General features: G+C 29.8%; 1 protein-coding gene across 1 annotated transcript in view; it reads right to left on the bottom strand.

Moving 5' to 3' along the window:
* LOC106457628 (eIF-2-alpha kinase GCN2-like) overlaps positions 1-20466 on the bottom strand; it is a 139925-nt gene that overhangs the window by 84129 nt on the left and 35330 nt on the right. Inside the window, exons 7-11 of the mRNA XM_022383630.1 lie at positions 16895-17028; positions 15870-15973; positions 11078-11241; positions 8335-8445; positions 3724-3876 (exon numbers count right to left, since the gene is read on the bottom strand). Of these exons, the coding sequence (XP_022239338.1) occupies positions 3724-3876; positions 8335-8445; positions 11078-11241; positions 15870-15973; positions 16895-17028 (666 nt within the window). The remainder of the gene's footprint in view (positions 1-3723; positions 3877-8334; positions 8446-11077; positions 11242-15869; positions 15974-16894; positions 17029-20466) is intronic.

Below are 20466 nucleotides of genomic sequence, written 5' to 3'. Positions count from 1 at the left end.
TTTACTTAAATTAAAATTTTAATTAACTTACTTTACTTTCTTGTCTCGTTGTACGGCCGAACGGACGGGAGTGTACGGTACGTAGACACTATATATATATATATATATATATATGTGTGTGTGTGTGTGTGTGTGTGTGTGTGTGTGTGTATATGTATTAATTACTCAAACATTCAGAGAGTAATATGAATTTGAAATATTATTTCAAAGAAAAGACAAAAGTACTCTTACAATACAAGTTTAATTAGCTTCCTCAGTTTTGAGCAGTGTATTAAAATTCTCTAAAACAATGGTGTAGAAACCAACAGATGCATAGATCATATCACAGACAACCTTAAATTATCATAAGTACTCTGAAATAAACTGAAGAGCTAAGGTTTGAGATGTACCACTCCAAAACAAAGGCTGTCATTTTGACTGATCTTGTAACCACCATATAACCATGAAAATATACATACTATAACCTTTAATGTAGTAAGTTTATCAAATTTTTTAATAAAGTAATTCAATGAAAGACTTGTCTATTAATTTATGAAGTCAGAGTCTGACTCAGACTTTGACTAGTCTGAATGCAAGGAAACTTCCATGTTAACAAACAAAAAAATTAACCTTATAGTTTTTAAATTTAATTTTCATAACCTCTATTATGCTTTAAATGAATAAGTTTTTCAGTAAAACTAACTGTATCATCTTTGTCATGTGCAATCTTGTAACCACCAAATAAAAAAAGATTACAAATTAAATCTAAATTACCTATTTTTTTTCAATGACTACACATTGTAACAGACAATTACACATTATTAATTTTTACAGACAAATCTAATTGACTTTTTTACTTTTCATTTAGTTTTATTTCTTTACAGTTGCACTTAGACCCTCTCAGATAATAGTGATAGTCTTTTATTACCCCAGACAGCTATGTGTAAACAAATGATCGACTTACCATCATGCACGCTTGTATTACACAAGCACATTTTGTGCACTGGGTACTACATAGCATTTTGTTTACTTGACTTTATTCATGTTTCTTTTTCTAACTTCACAAGTTTTTCATTTTTACATTTTAGTTATTTTTATAACACTAAATAGAAAATATACATAAAAAACAAGACATTTATTATTTACATCTGAAATCCTGTTTTATCAAACTTTTTCTGCACTCATGTCATGGTGATATTGACAGAAGTCACGTCAATCTCTAGGCCTAACTTTCAGTAATGATGAAGTGGTCTCAGAAATTTTTTTTGTTTAATTCAAATATGAAATTTAGAATACAAACTATTGCCATGAACATAAAATAGAATGTCATGAAACTAATATAATTTATCTGGTTTTCTAAGCTAGTAAACATATAAATGGAGTTTTATTGACTCTATTTTATGGTAATTGACTCCAATTTGGCAGTATTACAGGTCATATAATTCACATACCTAGTCAAGTAGAGTTCAAACAATGGCAAACAAACAAAATAACGTCTAACTGTTCAAAATCTGTTATCTCAATAGCTTCAGGCCCCATCACATTCAGTAAATTTAAATATTATCTTTCTACTGGTTAAGAATAATCCAGTAGTAAATGTCAATGAGAACTAAAAATACTTTTGGAAAACAAGAGCTGCACATGGTATGCGACCTTCAATCTATTACTTATACCTCCATAAAGTTAAAACTTTGTTGCTACAAACTGACAGTTTAACCCTGGGATATGTACTGTATAAGTGTGAAATTAAGAGGTCATATAGGAGTAGAAAATTTTTAAATGAGCAACACTGAACAAAGAAGTCTCATACAATAAAACTGAGAATATATTTAAACAATTTCTTTTGAAATTAGAAAACTTAAACTTATATGATATTGAAGTTTAACGATATACATTGATAATAAAGTTGTTTAACACTTTTGCCACAGGCATCTTTTGATGCACGTCATGAGGTTTTAGTGAATTACTTTCAAAATTTAATTATACTACTTTCTTATCATGGTATGCAAATAAATTTTGCATAAAAATGCAGCTAATAATCCATATTTTAATAGCATACAAGTTTTAAGTTCTTACAAGGCAGTATTCCCCCTAGAATGAAAATTGTGACATTTTCTCTAATTTATTTATTACTCCTCCAAGAAATATGAAATCTAAGGTAAATTACTTATTATAATGTTGTCATTACTCAGGCAAAGAATAATTTTTATAGCCTTCAATCCTATTTAGTTACAGAGCCATCAACTAAAAAATCAGACTCCTCTTGCCACACCCACCTGTCACAGTTTCTCTTTCAGAAATTGCCAATAGTTCTCTCTGATGTTTAATACTATATTCTTTATAACCAATAGAAAGCCAAGGTTTTAATCTATCAAATAACATATTGCATTACATTGTAGAGAGAATTGCTTATTTTGCTTCCAATTCAAACTTTATTCCCACAGGAAACACAGTGACGAGATTAACTGAATTTTTAACGGCTCTTATTGCATATTTAGAAAGCCAGAAAAATGTTGGTAGTTATGGGACATCTGCTTTTTGCATGTGATTATTCTGTGTTCTTTTTGCATGTTATTATTCTGTGTTCTTTGGTGCATTATTTAATTAGATAAAAAATTGTTTAGTGCAGTAGTACAATTAGTATAAAAAGTAAGTTAAGTGGCACTGAAAGTTGACAGCAAAAAAAAGAAAACGAAGACCCAGGTAAGTACTATATTTCTTATTTTTCATGAGTATTCTTTATCTATTATTATAAAAGTAACTAAAATGTACAAATTATAAACTTTTCAGGTTAGATACGGTAAACTAAAGAACATTAACCCATTAACTGCAGCAGGAGAACCTCAGTTGCCGTTTTCTGACTCGCATATAAAACTGAGTTGCCATCAATCACAATAAAACCGTAATTTTCATCATTCGCATAGAGTTATAGTTATATATGTGCGACTGACGAATATTTCCACCATTCGTAGCTGAACCATAGAACTTCAATGATGGAAATATCCATCATCCTCAGTTAATGGGTTAATAATAATAACAAATTTTCAGAAGATGAGCTGGCAAGCAGCTCATGCATTATGTAATTTGATATACTAACGTGAACTACACATTTCCCAAATGATTTATAATGTGTGTTTTTCTTTTAGCAAAGCCACACAGGGCTATGTGCTGTATCCACGTTGTCCCAATGGGGGACAAACTTCAAGATGAGGTTGTTATAACATTAATAAAAGACAAATGATATACCTTAGATTGTATTTTTGAAACAGAATTAATGTCTCAAAAAAACATTTAGTTGGTATGTTCTAGTTTTGTTTTCTTTGTTTACCAGTAATATCTTATCATTTTCCATTTCATTAGATTGTTCATACATGTATTTCATTAAGGGGTCTGAAATTCCTGGATCAGAAGATTATAACCTCGTTTATTAGTTTTGGAATAATATACTTTATTCTCCATTCCAGCATATTACCTCAACTATTTACAGACACTTAACAATAGTTTTAGATTCGGTTGTAGCAACTTGCAAACATCTTGTAAAAATATAAATGGATATATAATTCACATAATTTTACTATTTCTTGTTATTACCAGTTTATTCATGAAAACTGTGAAAAATGTACTAGCACACCAGATTGAGAACTGAAATATTTAAATACAATATGACATGATACATAAATTTTCAAATTTTACACAAAGTATTTAAAAAATAACAATTTAGATAAGGCAGGAAAAAATACTTACTCGTAAGTTTTTATGAACAACAGAGTTGTTATGAAGATAATTTAAAGCCTCCAATATTCCACAAGCATAGTGTCTTAGCATTGATGATTCTAAAGGAATGTTTTCGTAAAGGTAGAGTGATAATGTACTTCCTGAAACATGTTGTTGTAAGACCTATGGCAAAATGAAAACACTTTTTTTTAAATATATATATATATATACTAACAAATAAATAAATATGTGAAATAATAAAAATGACTAATAACTACAGTTTAAACAAGGCTGTTCCCCTTGGACAACCAAACAGCTTTCATATTCATTCCACATTTCATACTGTTGTCATAAAAGGAAAAGCCTTAAAATCAAAAGACATTATTGGTCTTAGTTATTTTATAAAGAAATATGCCAGACACTTCACAGTTTATTGTTGCATTATTGTTTGTACTCATGGTTAATTTTCTGTTCTTGTTAAAAGATCATTCTGCTGGGTCAGACTTCAAGTTATGTCAATGATAAGAAACTAACAAAACTTACTATAAAATGAGTTATTTCATTTGGATTACAGCTGGGCAATTAACAAAGTCAATCAGTATAATCTATTATTTATGAGCATTGATTTGTGTTTTGTAAAATAATTCATTAAAAATTTTGAGAGTTAAAGTCACAAAAATAATCCACTAATCAAAATGTTACCATTATGTTTTTTTGTTAAAACACAAAGCTACACAATGGCTGTGCTCTACCCATTGCAGGTAACAAAACACAATTTTTAAATAAGTTTTTCCTATCCATTACATGCGAGTATAATCAATTAGTTGAATGCAAGTGATTTATGAGCTTGATGAGTAATCAATTATCATAGTCTACTAGTCATCTAACTCTAATTGCAATAGGTCAATAATTTATTTTCAGTTTCAACAGTCTAATGTGATGATTTGATTAAACTAAAATTGTGACTGGTAGTAATATCATTTTATTTTTTGTCTTTGAAACTTAATAAATTCATATGTCAAATTCACAAGTAATATTTAATCAAATAAACAATTATCATAAACAAACTGATTCCATTCAAGCAGCTTTTGTTACTTCAAAAAATATATTAACAAGTTTCAATTACATATAAAATCAGTTTGACTGTGTTTCTCAGCTGAGGTGATTCATAAATGCACCCTCACTGTCATATCTCATTTGTTGTAACAGCAACAATAAGACCTTTGTTTGAATATGAAATATGGAAACAAGCAGGCTTTAAAAAATATTAGGAAAATGTCACTAGCTATGTTGATTATCTACTGAAGTTGGAGTGGTCACTCAACAGTGTTTGTTCAAAGTCAACTTGTACAGAATTGTACAATCATAATGGACCTACCTCAATTTTAACACCTGCTCAATGCCATACTCAAAGAATGTGCATGTCAGCAATACAAAAACTAAAACAAATGCAGTAAATTAAAAGAAGAAAGGTGAAACACAAAGATGATGACAAAAATTAGTTTAAACATAATAGTCTAGAGCAATATAACCTTCACCAACTCTTCAAATGAATGCTTAATACACATGAAATTTATTATTTTGAAAATGTATCTGCAATAACTTAACAGGTGCATTACCTTTATATTAGCTATAGCATAATGCAGTAGATTTGCTTCCATACAATTTAAATAACGACTTGTGAGACTCCCAGTATCTCAAGGATAAATGGACAAGTGGATACTTGTGCATACATCTTGGTTTTCTTGTATAATGTTACCTTTTATGTAATTCTATTCCTGTAATGCACCTGTGCTTTCTTTTTTCAAAAAAATATCATTTCGTAGATCATATTTTCTTTTTTTCTTTAATGACATTTAGCATTCATGTCAAAGACGAAAAGTTAAATTTAGAATGCATGATAGTATCAATTACATGGAACAAAGAGGTTTCACTACAGTTTTGAACCATTAGTTAACCTAGATGAACAGTTTATATTCAATGTTTCCAGATTTCTATGCCCTTTAAATGACAATGCATTTTTACATGAATACGATTTTTATCTAAAATAACTGATTATATTTTTTGAATGAAAATTATAAATGAAAAGTATCTATCTTATAAAAAAAATTAGATTGTTTATTTATTTATCATGCAATCCTAAACCAACAGTGACAGTATGGATACAATGAAAATAAAGATACATCAGTTCAATCAATGATGATATTTATAAATTTAGCATCTGTCATTTAACTTCACACTTCTTTATAATTACTTTATTTCTAGAATGTTTGTCTTTCATTATTATATACCTAATTACATTTACAATTATTGCATACATTACAATTGGTAACCCTTCTAGAATATTTTGGTTTCTATCACATTTAGAAAATTATTTAAATGACAAATTCAATTGTTTTATTTTTTCCTACACTCCCAATCCAATGTAACTCACGAAAGTACATGGGTATTCAAAGGAAAATTAACCATCATCATATTTAAATATAATTTTTCCATTTATCATTTAATTATATATGAAACATATGCTTCAAAATTTACAATTAAATCTTCATGAAAAATTATATCAGAAAAAAAACAACATGAAATCCTTTTATAATTTATACTTACATACAATGTTTGCAAAATAACTATAATATATTTTTTTAAGATTAACATTCAGCAAAGAAGATTAGTGAAGTAACATTTAACAAGTCATATAATTCTGCTGGCATTGACTAGTCAAGTTACTAAAAAAAAAACAAATGTTTAACACTGGAGAAGTAGTCCTTGATAGACTATTGCTATTTATACACAAAATTTTTACATAATTCATAATCTGTTGAATGAATAAAAATACAAATTACTTCATACTTTAAATTTTTCACATTCCATAAAAACCTTATTGATAAAATATATTAAATTATAACATTTCAATATAATTGATTAAATTATATTTCATACTTTAGCTTAGGTTATAAATATTTTACTTACAAGCTTAGTAAAGCTATCAAAATTTATATTCAAGAATAGGATTGTAGACATTAAAAATACACTATAAAATTAACTATATTTTTTTAAAAGAACAATATTTTTAATTCACAAAGTGCTGTTGTCTTTACTGTATAAAAGAAACTCTTTAGTTTTGTTTAAAATGTCCAGTCATATATATTTGCATGTTTGTGTGTACATACATATAAACACTACTAAAAAATTCTTGTGAAAAAATTACCAGGAACTTGTATTTTATGAAGTGATAAGAAAAACATTTCAGAATGCAGAAATTATGCATGCAGTTAATGCTGTTAATATTTTTATGTTATTGATGCAAGAAAAATATGTTACGAGAACCTTATCTGTAAGATATAAAATTATTATTTTAAAAAGTTAGAGGTACATTACATAAAAATGCTATTACAACAATTGTTTCTGAAGTTTCTTGCCAGATGACTGATTATACTGGGTTTCAATATCAAGTCTACAACTAAATAAAAAATATTTTTATATTATAATTACAGAAATAAAAACAAAAATTCAACCATCTGCTACAGTAACTTACTATATACTTCTAGTTTCTACTTCCATGATACACTGACCAAGCCAAGCAAAAGACTGAAAATAAGCCTGATTTTCAAACCTCTTTTCTGATACTCTCCCACATAAACAGCAGTGATGCCCGAGGTATGTAATTGTGTGTGTGTGTGTGTGTGTGTGTGTGTGAATACAATAGTACATTTGTTTCTTTTCTTGCACTAACAGGAAAAATGTACAGTTTAAAATATTTAAGTATGGAGCAACGTGTCATTATGGTAAAGAATATAAAACCATATAATACTTATGAAGATTACAAATTACTAATTCAGTTATAACAATTATTTTGCAACTATCAAGGCATCACAGTTCAACATGTACCTTTTATGCTTGGTCCCGAAAATATTTTAAGATATGTGACATACAGTGATGGTCACTCAACTTTCCAAGTGGAGCTTTTGAGGATAAAGCATCCTCTACTGAATTGAAGTTCCATGATACAATATAAAACACGTATTTTCAATGGAAACAAATAAACTTTATGGACTATTTGTTTGAGACATGAAATGTTAAATACTGCAGCATTGAATCAAGAGTAAAATACTGAAACAGATCATCATAAAGTTTAATTTGAAAATTCTCCATAAACTTATTTTCTGGAAATTTTTCAAAATGCTAACGATTTTTCTAATCATAATTTCTCAACAGCGATAACAGTATATCCCAAGTTTGATTAATCAACAATTTTGGAGTTCAAGCAAAAAATACTTCCAAACTTTACAAAAACAAATATGTACAGTACTATGGTTAAAATAGTTTTAAAGATCCATGTGTACAACTTCCTAATCTTGCAACAAGGATAACGAAGCTATACGCATCACAGTATTTCATGTGAAAGATGAAAGATCCTGAAAACATCCGAAAAGTTTCAGATGTGTCTAATATTACAGGAGAATATGAATGTTATCTTTTACAAAACTGTCTTTAGATCTCTAGTATTGATATTTCATAGATACTACTATTTCTGATTTAATAGTTTAGATTTATGTTTATTTTAGATTAAACATTTGAAAATTCTGTGTTGATTTGAAAAAGATAACCATTTCAGCTGTACATCTCATAGGATAAACCTACATGAATAACTATTTTGTCCTTCTCAAGCACGTATTTCAATCCCAAATAATGAACCAGGTTTCTATGGCAAAGTCGAATCAATGATCCAAACTCCTGTTCTATGCTTGAAATCTATAAAAATAGAGTTGCAATCAAATATGGATACTTAAATTCATAACTTATTATAGTAAATTACTAATCCATCACAAAAGCAAATTAAAATTAAGGTTATTGGCAAACACTCTTATTGAAAGCTATTACGAGTGGAAAGAATGGTTTATAGCTTTCTCTGATGCCTCTCTTTTGTAAAAATACTATATTTCTGTTTGTTTTTCTACCATACATTTTGTAAGAAAGCAAAATGACATCACTGAATAAAAGTAGTCATCATACTTCTTCAATGAATCACAATTTATAAATTGTTAAGTTTACTTATATTAGACAAGCATTATACTCTCTCTCCCCCTCTCTAGTCCGGATAGTAGTCAGATACGGTTCAAAGAGCATTAAAAGGACAATGAAACAATAGAATTTAATTATAAATAGATGTCTACTGTTATAAACTTAGAGCAACTTTGGATAAACAAATGTAGTTTCATGTTACAATTTCAATTTATAGAGAGAAAAAAGGGTAATTTAGGTTTATTTCAATTTTTTTTGGTGGTTATGTAGTCGGTCAAATTGACCAATCCAGTTGTGAGATAGGGTAGAGAAAATAACAGATACTCTATAAAGTTTTACTGAAAAAATCGCTAAAACCTCCTAAATGCATTTCAAAAGATTACACAAAGGAAATTTGAGATTTTTGAGATGAGGAAGAGTATTTTTAATTTTAACATGAAAATTAATTTGCACACAAGACTGTTTAAGACTAATACTCAATATATTCATGGACAAATCTTTATTTTATTTTATTAAAAATGCCTCACTAAAAAATATGATTTGGCAGTCTTTCAGATACAAAAAGTAGCTCTAAGTTCAAAACAGTATACATCTATTTGTAATTAAATTTTATTATTTTATTGCCCTTTGAACCATTTCTAACTATTATCTGTGCCATTATAAGTTTTAAGTCGCTTCGAGAACATGCAGCTCATGTTATGCTAACCATTTTAATTATATTATTATTACTACTTATTTTACCTAATCTAGTTATAAATAACTTTAAAATATCCATATTTATGGATTTTAGTTGCTTTTATAATGATAAATAAAGAATAAATATGAAAAACAAGAAATAAAGTACTCACCCAATCTTCTTTTTTTTTATTGCTCTCGAGTTTTTGAAGAGAGTTAACCCTAATTTTCTATACTAATGATAGTAATGCAATTAATAATTTTTATTGAATTAAACAATGCACCAAAGAACATATACTAATAACATGTAGACGATGTACTCTAACCCTCAAATTGTTTCTGGCTTTCTAACCATGCAACAAGAGCCGTTACAAATTCATCCAAGTCAGTCGTTAACTTTCCCACTTATTTTACCTAATCTAGTTATAAATAACTTTAAAATATCCATATTTATGGATTTTAGTTGCTTTTATAATGATAAATAAAGAATAAATATGAAAAACAAGAAATAAAGTACTCACCCAATCTTCTTTTTTTTTATTGCTCTCGAGTTTTTGAAGAGAGTTAACCCTAATTTTCTATACTAATGATAGTAATGCAATTAATAATTTTTATTGAATTAAACAATGCACCAAAGAACATATACTAATAACATGTAGACGATGTACTCTAACCCTCAAATTGTTTCTGGCTTTCTAACCATGCAACAAGAGCCGTTACAAATTCATCCAAGTCAGTCGTTAACTTTCCCACGGGAACAATGTTGGTACTCTGAGTGAAATTGATATCTAACTGTTCAGAACATAATGTTATAAAATACGTCACTGGATAGATAAAAAGCTTCACTTTCTATTGGTTATAGGTAATATATAATGACGCGTAAGAAAGAACTATCAACGAATTCTGAAAGAGGATGTGATAGGTGGGTGTGGCAGGATGGGTATGATTTTCTATTTGATAGCTCTGTAATCAAATAAAATTGAAGGCTATAAAAATTATGGTTTGTCTGAGTAATAATGATTTTTATAGAGAGTAATTTATGTTTAATTTCGTACATTTTAGAGGGGTGGTGGATAAAATAGGGAAGGTGACATTCTAAGAAAAAATGTGTCACGTGGGTCACACTCGGGAAAATTCAGGATTTTTTTTAATATTGCTTTGTACAATTTAGAACTTAAAACTTGTATACTATTAAAGTATGGATTATTATCTAATATTTTATGCTATTCTAATTGATATAACATAAACAAAAAGTAGTTTAATATAATTTTGAATGCAAGACACTAAAACCTTGTGTCATGCACAGTAAAGGACACCCGTGGCAAAAGGTTAAAACACAGAACATTGTCTAAAATTTACAAGAAAAAATGTTTTAAATTTAAGTAACATTACTGCAGGAACCAAATCCAATTATTACAGAAAATGTTTTCATGAAAAAAATAATTTTAAAAATATATTTAAGCATATAATTATCATCAAATAAACAGACCTAATACAAATATGTAAACCATGTTACCTAACACATTTCTACTTTTGACTTGCTTATGCATTTTTGACAAGAAACAGAAGCTCAATGATCCATTTCCAAACTTAACATCAAAATTTAATGAAAACAAAGATTTCATTTTAAACTAGAGTTTCACTGTTGTTTAAACGTCAGTAATTAAAAGCCATCAAAATCATAAACCTGTTTCAAATATGCTGATGCTTCTTTATGAAATACTTCCATTTCAACTGATGTAGGTTTACGACCTAGATGTCTCCATTTTATAACCCATTCTGTAATAGTCAGAAGCTCTCCAGTATTTGTGTCCATCCCAACAAATACTACACATCCTCTAGGACTATGGCCTACAATGAAAAGGGTAAAAGCATATAGATGTTAAAAAAATATACCGATGTACATAGTACATAGGTAATTTTAAGTACCAAATTCTAGTCTCATTAATACATTTCTGCATGCGGAAAACTCAACGCAACATGCTTAGGATGAATAATATTGCTTAAGTAGATGTATGACAGCTGCATAGTTACACACAAGTATAAGCAAAACTCTGAAATAAGGACAAGTTATTAAAACTTACATAAACATAGAATTAATGTTTGCATTAATTCTGAGCTTGTTATGAACAAATTGAGAAGTTTAAAAAAAGATAAGACTCCTGGGCCAGATAATATTTCACCAAGGTTTTGAAGGAGGTTAAAGATTGGATATGTGAGCCACTGCTATTATTTTTTGTCAGTCCTTGAATAGTTGGGAGTTAGTTAATGTAACTCCTCTTTTCAAGGTAGGTGATAAAAATTGTCCGAGTAATTATAGACCCATTAGTCTCACATCAGTTGTGGGAAAATTTTGGAAAGTCTATTAAAAGATGCTTTGCAAAGCCATTTAACAAAGACTAGAATATTATTGGATAGTCAATATGGTTTCACTAAGGGAAAATCTTGCCTAACAAATCTTTTAACATTCTTTGCCAAGGTTACTGCTTTGGTAGATGAGGATAAGGGTGTAGATTTGGTGTATCTGGATTTTCAGAAATCATTTGACAAGGTGCCACATAAAAGGCTTGTAAGAAAAATTAGATCTAAAGATGTGGGGGATAAGTTACCAAATTAGATAGAAGAGTGGCTAGATGGAACAAAGCAGAGGGTTGCTATAAATGTAGTTAAGTCAAACTGGATTAATGTCACAAGTGGGGTATCTCAGGGCTCAGTCTTAGGACCTTTTCTCTTTTTGATTTACATCAATGACATAGATGAAGGGATAGTCAATAAATTACTTAAATTTGCAGATGTTATTAAGGTCTTGAGTGTTTCTAGCTCAGAAGAGGATGCTGCTGATTTACAAAAGGATTTAGATCATTTAGTGAGTTGGGCAAATAAATGGCAAATGGATTTAAATTATAATAAATGCAAGATAATGCATGTGGGTTATCATAATTTGATTTATAAGTATAATTTGAATGGAAATAACTAACAGTAATGAAGGAAAGGGATCTTGGTGTAATAGTCAATCAGTCATCCAAGCAAGTGGAAGGGCAAATAGGAATTTATCTTTTATCTACAGAATTACTGAATACAAGGCCAAAGAGGTTGTAATTTCATTGTATAGGTCACTGGTTAGGCCACATATGGAATATTGTGTTCAGTCTTGAGCTCCTTACCTTAGGAAGGACATTGAATTGTTGGAAAGGGTTACTAGAATGGTGCCTGAGATGGAGGGGTTGTCTAATGAGGAGAGCCTGAAATCTCTCAAATTGTTTTCTCTTGAAAAAAGAAGAGTTAGGAGAGATCTGATTGAGGTGTTTAAGATTGTAAAAGGAATTGATAGTGTTGATGTATCATCTTTTTTATATTAAAAATGACAATAGTAGGACTAGGGGTCACAAATATAGATTTTGGCAAGGAAGGAGTCATCTTCAGCTAAGACCGTTTTATTCTTCTAACAGGGTGGTTGGCCTTTAGAATGGGTTGCCTTCAGATGTTGTAGAGGCAGTAAATTTAAGCGAGTTTAAGAAAAATCTTGATAAGTACATGAATGAAAAGGGATGGGTTAAAAAATTTTTTATTTATGTTTTTAATCATTTTAATTTAGTTTTGAGGGTGGAACAGCCGAGATGGCCCAATAGGTCCCATGTTGTCCCAAAATATTATATGTTATGTTATAAAACCATCAGCTGTAACCTGGATGTCAAGAAGGAGAGAGAAATAAATATTACAAATGGAATCTTGTAACAAAACACAAAAACCTTCAGGTGGAACAAAAACTTTTTTACATTTAATATGTTAAATACCTGAAAATAAAAAAAAGAAATTCAGCATCATCAGGACTTGTGCTGGTTAATTGTTAATCTTCCTTCTTAGAAAAACTTGATAAATCCTAAGAAAAAGAACCAGCTTGTTCTAGAACAGGAGAATGAGGCTGATGACCTATCAAATGGGCATGTAAGAAGCCCTGATGCTCACCAAGGAAGATCACAGAAAACTCAAAATTAATGAGAGACTGCTGAAAAAAGTTTCAAAAGAAGCAGAAGTATTCCTATCATTGATAGAAGCATTAGAAGAATAAGAATTAAAGTAAGTATTAACTTTAGTTTTAGCTTTAGAAATAACATTAACTTCATAGTACATCACAAGTAAAGAAAAATATCATGTACAATATAATGAGAATGACTGTCAACAATGAAATCTGAAATATTGCAGAAAAGTAGAGCTTACATAAGATTTCCTACAGCATGTCCAAGTCATATGAAAAATTGGATAATTTTGTGTAAGTGATGCACACTCTGCAATACATAAAGGACATTCAGAGTTTTTAGTCACATTTGTTGACAGCATGAAAGACTACTTGATTTGACTGTGAATTTCAACAATGATTAATGTAATTTATACCATACTTTTATGTGTGATACATTTTTTAATTTAAAATATCAACAAAGGTAAGGATAAAAATTCTGCTTTTATACTGCTGTGTTGTTGTTGATATTCAAATTAATATGAATGTTGTATAATCTTTATAGATTGATTCTCTCACTACAGGCTCAGTCAGTTTAACCGAGTAATTGGTCCCAAACTGACCTTTAGAGTTTCCATACAATAACTTCTAATATGTTTTGTATATCTTCACAAAATTTCATAAGCTTTTAGTAAACATAACAAGTCATTTGTAGACAGAAAAAGTCAGAATTTTTAATGAAGTATTTTCACTCAAAATTTCTCCATGAACATACAGAGTCCAATTGTTGACTGCTCCAAGTGCAAAGTAATTTTCATGTGAAGAATAAATTACTTTTCTCAAATTTCATTTGTATAATCTCTAAAACCTCCTAAATAAATTTCAAACGTTTTTTTTTCAGTAAAACTGCATTTTATCTGTTATATTCTCTATTCTAACTCTATACGAGGTTCATCAATTTGACCAACCTCATAACCACAAAAAAAAATAGATCTAAGTTATCCTCTTTGTCTTTCTAGAATAACATCAACTTGTAACATGAAACTACAATTTTTTATCCTAAATAACTTTAAGTTTGTAACAGTATACACCTGTTTATATTTAACATAAAATTTTATTGTATTATTGTTCTTTGAACTGCGTCTAACTAATATTTGCACCATATAAGTTGTAAATCACTTGGAGAATGTGTAGCTCATGTTACCCTATCAAATTACATAACACACAAGCTGCTCGTGAGTATACTTCATGAAAAATTTTTATTGTTATTATTCTTCAGTTTACCTAGTCTAACCTATAAAGTTTCTAACTTCTATGTTTTAGTTACTTTTATAATAATAGATAATAAAGAATACACATGAAAAATAATGGGTCTTCTTTTTTTTTGCTGTTGACTGTCGATGACACATAACCCTACTTTTTTATATTAATGGTACTACTGCACTAATACTTTTTTATTTAATTAAATAATGCACCAAAGATTGCAGAATAATAACAAGCAAAAAGCAGACAATGTCTCATAACTAACACAATTTTTCTGGCTTTCTGACTATGCAACAAGAACCATTAAAAATTCAGCCAAGCTCTAAAAATTCAGCTAAGCTTGTCAATGTGTTTCTGTGGGAATAAAGTTTGAACTGGAAGCAAAATAGACAATTCCCTGTATAAAAACAGCATAATATAATATGTCATTTGATAGATTACAACTTTGGCTTTCTATTGGTTATAAATGATATAGTATTAGACAGAACTATTGGCATTTTCTGAAAAAAATGTGACAGGTGGGTATAGCAAGTGGGGTCTGATATTCTGTCTTATTCCTCTGTAACTACATAAGATTGAAGGCTATGAAAATTATGCTTTGTATAAGTGATGATAATAGTATAATGAGTAAGTCACATTAAATTTTATATTTCTTGGAGGGGTGGTAAATAAATTAGAGAAGAGGGGATGCCTAGAGAAAAAATATCACAATTTTCACACTAGGAGAAATTCAGAATTTTTCTAAAATATTGCCTTATAAAATTAAGAATATAAAACTTTTGTACTATTAACATCTGAGTTAATAGCTAAGTTTTATGCTATATTTATTTGTATACCATAGTAAGTAGTTTAATTAAATTTTAAATGTAGCTCACTAAAACCTTGTGACATGCTCAGAAAAAGATGCCCATAGTGAGAGGGTTAATTAATAATACTTGATATATATATATATATATATAAAATAAACAAACATGTCTGTGATATTTTGTCAGCATTTTACACACAAGCACGGTCCAGAGCTTATGTTTATTAAAAATGCAAGCAGACCACAGTCAATTGTTTGAAAAACAAAAACAGGAACCATTAATATGTATACAATATCTCAAATACACAATGTACTATTACCCACAGACAACTTAAAAATTCTGAAAATGTTGTTGGAGAAAATGCTAAATTCCTCTTCCTGTCACACTGTATTTTACGAAAAACATATATATGCAAAGACTCCTAACATAATTTTGACAAAGTGTTATTCACCCACCAAGACAATGCCCACGTTGAACGGTTCTTTTGTCTTTATTGTTAAAAGTTAAAACAGAAATTTTTCCATGATCACAGTCTTCTTCACACCTTGAAGTACTTTTTCTACATATAAAAGACAATTTAAAATGTTTAAAGGCCTACTTCTCAATAGAAGCTCAATTATAGGGTATAAATAATACACAAATGAAAGATATACTTTAAACCATAATGTTTTTCAAATGTACTTATTAATTCAGTGAAACAAACTTTGTTTCTTCTCATAAAAAAATATTATTCTTTATTGTATGTAGTTTTGTACTAAATAAAATTCTAAATATTACTGAAAACATTCATGCCTTTTTGAAACTAGCTCAGATGAGCTGAAATTTTAAGGCTGAACACAAGTTTATTTTTTAAATATATTTAGGGAATATATGGCTTTTTAAGATTCAAAGAAAAACTAAATTATTGCAAGAGAACAGATACCTACAAAAGACTAACTAGAACATTTTTAATATTTCAATACACTATTAATAAAAGGCATACATAACTGTATTATTAGCTACAGCAATGAGATTAGTCATTCAGAAATACATCAGAAAAAATGTATTAACTACAGGAAATACCTCTCATTAAATAAATTATCACTTGTCAGCCACAAACCTTTATTGCATGTACAATAGTCTACTGAAGAACATTAAACCATTACAGTTAAATGGAATTTAAAAAACAAATTTGAAAGTATGATATTCTAGCTGTAAATATTTAATAATGTTGACACACACACACATGCTTCAAACGTTTCTCTATGTATGTGAATTTAGGTCCTTCCATTAATGAGATATCAACTTAAAATTAAACAGATATGTGCATATAGTAACCATTTGTAAGACATGATTTAATGTAGTCTCATTTTTCAACATGCAAAAGATGACTAAGAAATATATAAACCACATATACACAAAAAAAGAATCAAGAAACCATAATAAATCTTCATCCCAGCCATACATTTAAACCTACTTTACAATCATGCTTCCTTCTTACCTTCTTGAAGACGTTGGAAGCTTTGGTGTAGGACTGTTACTTTTAGAGCGATTGATCGATGGTGATCTCTCCTTTTTATATTTTTCCACAATCTCTTTATCTTCATGTTCATTTCTTGTGCGACTAGGACTAGCCTGATAAAGCATTTTTAATATTCAAATAATATCTTAACATTACAATATTTCCTAACTGAAGAATTTATGCAAAAAACTGAAATTACAATTACTGGTTAATTAACTACATACAACAAAACTGCAAGTAACATCTAAATATATTTTCTCAAACTAATTTTATGCTCAAATGTATTTGTTCTAATACTAACTGAAGAAAACTTACAATATGCATGTATTGTTTACATAATATGGCACACATTAATTTATCTAATCAATCAATTAGGGCAACTCAAAATGAAAAATATTTTTGATCTAGAGGCCAACTCATTGAAAGTTTTAAAGCTTATTAAATATACTGACAAATATGTCTTCTAATTTCCTATGCTGTAGAGCTTATAAAGACAACCATTCATTACTTTTTTAATGATGTAATAAACTGTTCAATGCACAAAACAGTTAGAAGTCTGCCAGTGGTTCAGTAAGTTTAAAATGTATAGTGTTAATGCTATAGTATCACAGGTGTAGAAAGTGTAGAAATTGATACATCCACCAATGCTCATTTCTGTCCACATCATACCATACACAAGCCACTTTTTTACATGACTTGTTACTTATGAAAATGGGATTAAATCTAGTTCTATATTCTCTTGAAATAAACATATGCTTGTTTTCTGATTACAGGAGGAGGAGATTGATCTATATAAATAATATTGTACCACATTTTTGGTCCACTGGACATATTTTAGGCACCATTTTAGCTGAGCTCTTATGTTCCTTAAAGCATACTTTGATCAATTTCCTTTACATTTAACCTCTCTCATATGCTTCCATTTTCAACCATTCACATGTCAAAACAACAAACCTATTACACGAGACAAGTTAAAAGTTATGTTGGTCAAAACTATAGCTGGTGACTGTATGGACCTTTTGCTAGGTCCATGCTAATAACTGTATAATGCAATGTTTTTTGGTAATTGTTTTCCTTTCCTTTTCATTAAATAGCAAACAAATTTGAATACTGAATTATTCATTCTTATTCCTTTTGTTTGTTTAATTTTTCAGCTTTTGTTAATTTCTAAGTAATGGTAAAATACTGATGCTAAGGATTATTTAATAGTAATTCAAGATACCAAAATTTGTCATCTGTTGTGAATTTTATACCATATCTAACATCTAAATCATCATAGAAATTAGAATTTACTTTGTGTTTCTAAGATTCATACTAAGATTGATTGGTTAATTTCTGATCATAACTGGAAGTAGAAGTCTGTCATTCTAAATACCAGCCAAGATTCTTACTTGGCATTAGTCAAATATAGAGGAAATGGTAGGATCTGCAACATTTAGCTCACTGCGCAATTAAAAAATTTTAAGTTAACACTGGTAAATTTCTCTATAGAAAACAGTGAAAGGATTGTATAGCAAACACTGTTGCAGTTGCTGGAAATGCTGCCAATTTAACAGATGTAAATACAAACTTTGAACAAGTTACTATGAAGTGGAAAGATAAAAAGATTAAAGCAGAGCAAAGGTGTTCTGCCAAAAGTCACAAAGTTGAGCAGCAAGAAAAGCAATATTTATTTAATTTTTTAATCTAAATTAATGTAATTGTTTGTATTGAATAGGGTAGCATTACAATATTTTGATTGTTGAGGATCTAACATATTTTAAAATTGCCCTGTTGCTATTACTTATAAATACCTTTTACTAATTTAAAACGATTAGGCCTACAGGAGTCTATACTTTGAAGGACAGGTCTTTAAAAAAAAAAGAGCTATTTTAATAAATTCAAAAAAATACACGTTAAAGAAACCTATAATACTAGCAAAATGTATTTCTGATAAATGCTGCAGTTGCAATCGAGTAACTAAAGCAACCAAAGTAAAGTATTGAAACAGACAAGTATGTATTCTTAATTGTGATCAATCTCTTTAAAACTACAGATATAGTAAAAGAACTGAAGAAATTAATAGACAGCAACAACTATCAGTTCTTCTTACTCTGTCCCTCCTAGAGCAATATTAGTTTACCACAAAACTGCAAGTCATTTTGGAAGTCTCCTTAACCCTTTCACTTCCGTACGCAACTTTAGTTGAATTCCAGGTAGAGTCCCGAACATGACTTCAGTTGAATTCCTGACATAGTTCCGTTTACTGGTCTGTAATTTACTCTGTGCTGCACCTGCATGGTTTCTAGGCAACCACAATGTAATTTAGTGTAGTTTCCTTGATCGTGAGTGTTATTTTTGTGAAATTTTTGAGTTATGATCCAATTTGAGGGCACTGACCAGAACCAGGTAAACGTAAACAAAAACAATGGCTTGCCACAGAGGATGTATTGAGCAAAATAATGAGAGATTCAGAGCAGAACTGAGTGAATTTGGCAATGACGATTGCGAAAACCGTAACACAGATACCAATAATGCTGCAAGTAATGAAAATACACATGATGTAGCACATGGGGACAGTGATGATGATGGTAGCCAAGGTGGCATGACTGATGTTGATCATGAGTGGGTCACTGATGATGATTATGACAATTATATCCCAGTTTGGTGCCCAGCTTATGCCAAAAGGCCCAGACCTGTGATTCCACCTTTGACTGATGGTAACCACCCTGTAGATGTTATTCCTTCAGGAAGCATTTGAGCTTATTTGTGAGATGACTAACATCTATGCCCTGGAGTTCTTTGATAATCCAGTGGACCTCCCCAAAAATTCTCGCTACAATGATTGGGTTGAGTGTACTACAGATGAAATCAAAGCCTATGTTGTCTTGCAGATAATGATGGGATTGTATTCCAAGCCAAGGATTAGTGACTACTGGGCATCTGGGGGATACAGCCCAGTCCCCTGGTTATCGAGATGTACTGCCAAACAATCATTACCAGCTAATGTTTGTTCCTTCATTTTTGTGAAAATTCTCAAAGGGTTCCACGTGGAGGGGAAGGATATGATCCTTTGTATAAAATTGCTCCCCTAATGAACATTGTGAAGCCACTGTATAAGCAGTATTACAATTACTTACAATTGATGAATCAATGAGGAAGTTCAAGAGATGAATATACTTTCATCAGTACATACTGAACAAACCTACAAGATGGGTTATAAAACTGTGATCATTGTGTGAGAGCAAGTCGGGTTATCTGTTAGACTGGGATGTTTATCCTGGTAGAGACAACAACCCTGTGGCACTAGAGCAAGGCTTGGGTCATAATGTTGTTATGAAATTGATGGGAAATACTGGATACTTGAACCTTGGCCACCATTTATATGTTAATAACTTCTACTCCAGTCCTGGCCATTTAAAGCCCTCAAAGAAGAGGGTACTGGTGCCTGTGGAACTGTGAGGTTGAATAGAAGGGAACTTCCAGAAGAAATTAGACCAACAAGGTAAAGCTGAAGAAAGGTGATGATCCTGTTTATTACAGATAGTGTGATATGCTTGTCTGCTCCTGGC

The sequence above is a fragment of the Limulus polyphemus genome, unplaced genomic scaffold, assembly GCF_000517525.1.
Source record: "Limulus polyphemus unplaced genomic scaffold, Limulus_polyphemus-2.1.2 Scaffold353, whole genome shotgun sequence".
NCBI classification, from domain to species: Eukaryota; Metazoa; Arthropoda; class Merostomata; order Xiphosura; family Limulidae; genus Limulus; species Limulus polyphemus.
Note: the sequence above shows the minus strand (reverse complement) of the source record. Positions and strands in the feature narration are given on the sequence as shown.